Below are 8,350 nucleotides of genomic sequence, written 5' to 3'. Positions count from 1 at the left end.
AAGAGCGTGCAGCTTTTGCAGTGAATTATTTCTTTGACTACAGGCACATCTGTTGGTGGTGGTGGTGGCACTAACCCCATGCCTGGTATCATTGGGTTAATCGGAGTGATTCCAGTCATCATGCTAAGGCTTGGATCAAAGCCTGGTACACAGATTGAATCTGTAAATACATCACATAAAATCCTGGCTTTTAAATCTTGAAATAGCTAGTTACTTTTTTCTCACACAGCTTTGCTTCTGGCTTCTTTTTAAATTTTTTTCAAACATCACTGTTAAAAAACATGAGATGGAAAAGTAAAAATGGAAAAGGCAGAGCAAAAGGAAGGAGAAAGGGAGAGAAAGGTGAATTTTCAGGAAAAAAAAAACCATGCATAAAAAAGGGAATGTTACGTAATTTAAAATATTAATATGACTGAGTAAACCAGCATATTAATGTGCAAAATCATGCACCATGAATATCTGTTATTATCTGGAATGCAATTTTCTGTTTCATAATGCTACTGTGGTGCTTACATTGCTTTCTGACGAGGGTGTACAAAGAGTATAATTTAACATCGATATGCCCTCTCCATCTAATTGTCAGACAGATTTATCACAACATTGCCTTCTCACATAAGTGACCTTGATTTACAAACACCACAAAGAAAGATCCATTTCTGGCTATTTTATAGAAGTGTAGTGAGTCAAGACTTCTAACCATCTTACCCTTGAATAGAAAGTTTCAGCTGCATAGAATGGGGTCTTTTTGAACTTTGGAATTAATTCCTTCTTGTCCTGTTATTTAATCCGATTAGTAGATTCTCTTCAGCAGATGTGTTATTAAAATATGTCACTATAGCCCCATAAAATAAAATGCATATTTGGCAAACATTGCTCTTTCTCCTTCCTGATCTCTTTGCCAAGACTTCCATACGTATTATATAAAGCTGGAAGATTTAATGGGGAGCGCCAATGCTGTAACACCAAGAACTGTAATAAGCACATGTTTCAGATGAACTGAGAGACAGCTTCTGAAACTTTGGGATTCTTGAGGCATAATGAATAAAATATTTTGAGATACCGATATCTTTGTTGGAGTAACATTGTTGCTATTTGCCATCAACAATTGTTTAAAAGAGTTACTTTGGTGTTCTACAGGTTTTCTGCTGAGTTTTCTGGCTATCAGTTTTGAAGTATTTAATGACAGATGTAAATGCAGGGTTTGGTAGCTCTAGAGGTTGTTTGTTTTGAAGAAGCAAAGAAGGAAATGACCTCTCTATGATTTATATCTACATACATACATACATACGTACATACATACATGCATATATAGTTACCTATATATATTAAGTTTCAGCTACATTTGCTACATGGTAGCATGATCAATGGAATGTGACCAAAGAGGACTTTTTCTTCATCCTAAATGTGCTGCTGAAAAGCTATGTGACCATGGGTTGGCCTGCAGATCTTTCTGTATCTTATTTTATGCATATGTAAAACAGGTACAATAAAACTCACCTACTAGTGAGGATTAGTTCAGATTTTTAGAGCACTTTGCAGGTGTAAAGCACTCTGTGGGGGCTGAAAACTAGCGTTATGATTCCTGTAAAACATCCATAGTCATATTCTTTGTGAAAGACAAGTGAGGATTGAGAACCTCAGCTCCATCAGTGCTTATATCTGTCTCAACAGCACACTCCCTGCTCTCCACGCACTGCTTCTGAGCCTTCACCACTTTCAGGTACTTCTGTACAACAAGCATAGGAAGCACACAGCAAGAAAGAATTTGCTTTAGGCTTACTGAAGACTAGTATTAATGAAAACTCACGATGTGACATTACTTTTGATTTTTTTTAATAAGTGGGCTTATGAAAAAGGACTTGCTCTGGCTGTGATGCTTTTGTTCAATATTGATGTATATGCATTGCTTTTCAGATTAAGCTTTGAAACTCAGAGCCTGTCATTTATTCCACAGGATGCAGTGGTCGCCGTATTAAAATATTCATGGCTAGTGAATGATGGGAGATAAAGAGGTGAAAGGGCAACATGTAATTCAAAGAAGTCCTCAAGCTATGCTGATTTGCTTGATCTAATTTTTAGAAGTCAGACTTCTGACAGTCCCCGCAGGCCACCCTGAGCAGCAATCTCCTGCTACAGATGGAAGTCCATCCTTACTATTCACTGCTCAAGTGTCCCACAGAGCTGTGCAGCACACAAAGCAGACCACCACAGTGGCACTCAAGGCATGGTGTCATATTGGTCATCTCCTACAATCAGGGAAAACTGGCACTGGAAAGATACCACTGGAGACATCTCATCCATCCCTTTGGACAAATGTAGGATTGGCTACAGTCCTAGCCAGATATGAAATTTTGTATTAAATCCAGGATACATAGTAGACCTACAGTGTTCTAAGGCAAGGATCGAGCCGGTGCAAATGTACAAGAAGATGGACCAAAGGCTAAGTTCTCCCTGTTCTGTGTACATCTTTCAGGTCCTATGCGATAGCCAAAGAAAAATGTCATCATCTGGTAACCACTACTGCAATTTATATTTAACCATTTCCATTCTCTCTTTAAGACAACCACTAGATATAGTTCAGCTTCTCTACAAGGCAAACTGAAACAACAGCAAACTCTGCCCAAACCACAGACACATACTCTCACTCAAAGGGAAGACAGTGGGATTCAATACGGTACCATTTTATGAATACTCCTTTGGCAGTGGTGAAGGCAGAGAAAATCAAAGCTAAGGGAGATAGCGACAAGAAAACTCAAGTTCACAAACAGTGCTAATGTGGCCTCAAAAGGGAGCTGAGAGGAAGAGCTTTTAGGCTGCTTGCCATTCAAAGCAGGTTTGTGACTTAAGTAGAAAAAAAATTATTTGCCACTAATCCCTGCCACATTGAAGGAAATGAGGCTCTGTAAGTAACTTTGCCTATGTTAAATAAGCGCATGGCTCTGACATCAGTTTCTTTTACAACTGGAATCAATCTACAACAGCACAGAGTTCTGGAGGCCAACATTCCTAGAAGGTCTTTCTAGTTTGCTGGGATTCTGTGCCTCCAGAAAGTGATTGTGCTGATGTATACTGAAAAGGACTGAGTCAATAATTCTTGAACCCTAATTCCTAAACTTGCAGAAATTACTCCAAACCCCACTAAGCTCAATGACAAGACTACTGAAGGCATGGGCAGATTTTTACCAGAACCTTGTTCACTTTCTCTGTCCTTTTGAATAAGTTGCTTCAGCTTCCTAGTGTTAAATTGAGAGTGAAATGCTTTCATGCTTTACATGAGCACTGAGAGGACGCATAAGTACCATTTAAAAAGCGTCCTGCATACTAAAGCTTATTACTATGCATTGCAGTGATGGAAAATTCAGCTGGAATTCTGAACAGTGGGGATCCTGTTCAGATCCCTGAAGAAATTGGTATTGCTTGTACCTACAGAGAAACTGATGCATGCCACCTGCATACTGCTTATGAAGCATGAAGACAGTCTACAGATGGGATGTCCAAAGGAAATACTGGTCTGGACTCTGAGGTGCAGAGAATAAGAAACTGATAAAGTTACTGGAAAGTCAATATATTTGCCATATCTGTGATAGGATACAGAAAATTCCCAAGTTTGACTATATTAATGCTACCAAGTGGTGCAATAATAGAAGCTGGATATATAGCTCTTGTCTAGGGACAGCAGATGATCATCCATCAGCACCACCACTGCAATCTGCTCTATCTCCTGGCATCATGCCTATTTGGAGCAGGATCAGGACAATAGAGTTAGAGCTGGACACAACTCCTGTTGAACTTGCTGGTTTGTTGGCCTTCAGAATCAAAGATATGATAGAGTAATCCAGGATTACAAAAAATGAGAATTAACCCTAACCGTGTACAGTTTTTAACAGGCCCATTTGGATATATGATTAAGTTTCTGTGAAAATTACTACGGTGCATCAAACACAGACAGATACATTGAATTTATACACTACACACTTGAAGAGACAAATTATTATTATTTTTAAAGGGATCTACAAATACATTTTTGCAGCTAGGTAAGGGTATATGATCTCTTGGAATTGCTTGACTAAACTGATCTCCTTCTATGACAAGCTGACCTGCCTAGTGGATGAGGGAATGGCTGCGGATGTTGTCTACCTAGACGTTAGTAAAGCCTTTGACACTGTTTCTTCACAGCATTGTTCTGGAGAAACTGGCTGCTCATGGCTTGAGTGAGCATATTGTTCACTAGGTAAAAAACTGGCTGGATGGTCAGGCCCAAAGAATTGTGTGGAATGGAGTTCAATCCAGCTGGGACTGGTCACAAGTGGTATTCCCCAGGACTCAATACTGGGGCTGGTTTTCTTTAATACCTTTATCAATGAGCTAGACAAGTGGATCAAGTGCATCCTCAATAAGTTTGCGTGTAACACCAAGCTGGGTGAGAGTGTTGATCTGCCTGAAAGTAGGGAAGCTCTACAGCAGTCCTGGCCATGCTGGGTTAATGGGCTGAGGCATATTGTATGAGATTCAACAAGGTCAAGTGCCAGGTCCTTCATCTAGGTCACAACAACCCCATGCAACACTATGTGATGGGCTGGGAGTGTGTCCAGAGGAAAGAGACCTGGAGATGTCGATTGACAGTTGGCTGAATGTGAGCCAGCAGTGTGCCCAGGTGGCCAAGAAGGTCAATAACATCCTGGCTTGCATCAAAAATTGTGTGGCCAGCAGGACTAGGAAAGTGGTTATGCCTTGTACTTGACACTGGTGAGGCTGTACCTTGAGTACTGTGTTCAGTTCTCAGCCCCTCACTGCAAGAAAAACATCAAAGTGGAGAAACGTGTCCAGAGACGGGCAATGAAGGGTCTGGAGAACAAGTCTTACAAGGAACATCTGAGGGAACTGGGATTGTTTAGTTTGAAGAAAAGAAGCCTTAGGGGAGACCTTACTGCTCTCTACAACTACCTGAAACTATCCTGAAAAGGTTGTAGCCAAGTGGGTGTCAGTCTCTTCTCCCAAGTAACAAGACATACAACGAGTGGAACTGGCCTCAAGTTGTGCTAGGGGAGGTTTAGACCAGATATTATGAAAAATTCCTTCATTGAAAGGCACTGGAAGAGGCTGCCCAGGCAGGTGGTGGAGGCACCATCCCTGGAGGTACTTGAACAACGTGTGGAAGTGGTGCTTAGGGACGTGGTTTAGTGGTGCACTTGGCAGTGTTAACGGTTTGCTTACTGTAAAGGTCTTTTCCAACCTAAACCATTCTGTGGTTCCATAAAAAATAACTTGACAGAAGAGAAAGTTTACATGTAAAAAATCTTAATAAATAATTAATAAATTAAAGCATTACAATGGAAAGCATTCAGAGATGATAACTAAATTTAAGAATGGAAAAGCAAGGGCTGCTCAGATTAGAGTCCTTGGAAATACTGTACATAATGCTTTAATATTCACATATTTGTACAAGAAGGGAACATCAATTTGGCAAAACAAGTTATTTCCTGTTTCATCTAATAAGAAATTGGCATGGGTGGAGAGCAATGAAAACCTCTGAAGAACAAATATCTGGAATTAGCAGTCAGAGAGGCAAGAAGAAAAATCTTGAACACTTGGAGTAGTTTTTAAAGCTCTTTTTTTTTTCAAGTAGAATATAGGATGAACAAAAAGTTTCACATGAAGACTTTGTGTCTGGAAAAAATAGAACAACAAGCTCCCTTTAAGGGTAACTATATTCTGACACAATACAGAGTGTAAAACAATCACTTTTATTAGTCTGAATGTTGGGATTGCAGAAGCAACTTTGTCATCCATAAAAATAGCCACACAATCTTGGAGAAGCATCCTCCTTTCCTTCTTTGGCAATGGTTGCTGCCTGAATAACCTTCTGGTTTTCCCACAGTATTATCACATTTCCATTTCCAATAAATGTTGGTATTGTTCTGCCCAAATGACATGGATGCATATTCCTGCCAACTGTGCTTTTGGGAGCTGCACTCCACCACAGTTACTAAGTTACCACCCCATTTCCAATAGCCCTTACCACAATTTACTGTTCAGTATTACTTTTTCAAGAGTATAATCCCTTATCTGATTCTCATTATTACCCCATTTGTTTTGACTGCAACTGCCATTTTTTTTCTATGGTGTTTTATGACAGATGCCAAGCTGTATTTCTGTTGGATGCATGAGAACACTCATGTGTGCAAACATAGACTTGTTTGTGTATCCCTACTCGCACACACGGAAGGTTCCACCAGGAGCCACCAGCAGCCTGCCAGTGGTCGTGCGGTGCTCAGATCTGCTGTCAAACACACAGAGAGATGGGGAGTGATTAAAACGAATCACTTGAGCACAAAATATCTTAGCAAAATAAAAAACATTGAAAGGGTCCCCATGGCCCAGGAGCAATAAATTTACACATAAGAAAAGCAGTCTTCTTATTTTTTTTTTTTTTCCCTAGGGTTCAAAGTTTAAAAAATATCTGGTTCCAGGAATGGATCTGCCTGCCAACATACACTGCAAGGATTAGGACAGTCCAGGCACCAGCTGGTAATAAATGTAGTAAGATGCTTGTTAAAATTTTGGGGGTTTGGAGGAAAAAAAAAAAGCTTCTGGAAACAAGAGTTTTGATTGTATATTTCAGAAACACCATTACTGAGTGTTTTGAGACTAAATATAGAGTTGATTTCTAGAAGCTGAGATTTAAGTTTTCCTGAAAAAGGGTAAATCTAATACAGCATCTGCTTCCTGTAAAACAAATATCTATATGCACATATAGATATGTGTGCATATGTATCACTTGGCAGTAGCTTTTTTTTTTTTTTCTTCTCTGAAGCAGAGAAAGAATCTTACTGGAAAGAAGGTTGTTATTCTAAGAACTTCTTGTATTTTTATCTAAAATTCTTCCTCAAAACTCTGGTCTGCCAGTATCTATCCTCAAATCAGTCTCCCTTCCTGTGTTTTTCTGTACCAGCAATTAAGAATTAATATACAGCTGCAAGCTACAGATCAAAGATCACTCTTTTCCCTGCTCATTCAAATCTTACCAACTTCTGGACTTCAGGAAGCTTTTGGTGGAAGTGGCTCATTTGGTCAGTATTATAGGATTTTTCTCAATGTAACAAGCTTTCCTCAGTGAAAAAAAATAAATAAAAAAATAGTAGGGCACCAGATCACTGATGTCCCAAGGAGATACACTAGTTTAATTTGCTGTTGATCCAGCTGGAGGAGCCCAGTTGTGAAGCACCACCATAAGCCCAAAGAGCCAGACTTTGGAACACAGTACATTTCCTTGTCCAGTTTAGATATCATTAAACTTCTCTGTTTCTAAAATAGATGCTGGATTGTCTTTCAGACACATTCCAATTTAAAAAAAAAAAAAAAAAGGTAGGGTGAAAAAGTCTGACAGCTCTTCCATTCAACCATCATAACTACAATCACCCTGCCTCAGAGCAAGGATCATCTGATTGTGGCCAGTAGCAAATGCTCAGAGAATCAGAACAAGAAAAAGCAGGTAAAGATCATACTATTTTTAGCTTGTGTACATAGAGTGCTTGCATCTTGCCATTGGTAGAGATCACAACTGAACAATCCTTTCTAGCAGGCGTTTATTCCACAGAACTTAATTTAGACAATCACAGAATCACACAGAATCACAGAATTATTGAGGCTGGAAAAGACCTCTGAGATCATCAAGTCCAACCTATGACCTAACACCACCACATTGGCTAGACCATGGCACTAAGTGCCACATCCAGTCTTTCCTTAAACACCTCCAGGGTTGGTGACTCCACAGCTTCCCTGGGCAGTCCATTGCAATGTCTGATCACCCTCTCTGTGATTTCTATTTTGAATCCTTTTGAACCTGCTTGTATCTCTGACTTTCACAGTGTACTGTTATTAGAGTAGGGAATGGGAAAACTTGCTTCCTTTGCTTTGCCAAAACCAGGTCACTGGTAGTTCCAGGCACATTTTCTACTTCTTTCATCCTGAGAAACAGTGAATAGCTGCTCCTTATTCACTTTATCCACAAGATGACAGATTTTATTTCTACTTTAATATTTTGTCATCTGCTTGGCATGTGATCTTCGTCTCTGCAGAGCTACTACAAAGGAATATGATATGGAACCTCTGATTGTGGCCCCTTTTAAAATCCTGAGAAGCTAAGTGCAAGGGTGGAGATGTATTTGTAGGTATTCATCTAGCCCGGAATTTTTAAAGAACTAATTATAAAAGACATGGACAGATGTTCTTAACTAAGTGCTGCACAAACCCCATCAACAAAGCACCATGTGGCGTAGCACCCCTGCAGGAACAGGAGTAAGGCACATAGCATCAACATGCATGTGTGTATGTGCCTGTGTGCGTGGAA

At 39.8% G+C, this 8,350-nt stretch overlaps 1 protein-coding gene across 1 annotated transcript in view; it reads right to left on the bottom strand.

The window, feature by feature from the left end:
• The window catches only part of ENOX1 (ecto-NOX disulfide-thiol exchanger 1), a 146,989-nt gene that overhangs the window by 110,746 nt on the left and 27,893 nt on the right, over positions 1 to 8,350 (bottom strand). The window contains exon 2 of the mRNA XM_010000871.1: positions 11 to 160. Coding sequence (XP_009999173.1) covers positions 11 to 160 — 150 coding nt within the window. The remainder of the gene's footprint in view (positions 1 to 10; positions 161 to 8,350) is intronic.

Source organism: Chaetura pelagica, unplaced genomic scaffold (assembly GCF_000747805.2).
Source record: "Chaetura pelagica isolate M959 unplaced genomic scaffold, ChaPel_1.0 scaffold115, whole genome shotgun sequence".
Classification (NCBI taxonomy): Eukaryota; Metazoa; Chordata; class Aves; order Apodiformes; family Apodidae; genus Chaetura; species Chaetura pelagica.
The sequence above is the reverse complement of the archived record's forward strand: the minus strand, read 5'-3'. Positions and strand labels throughout refer to the sequence as shown.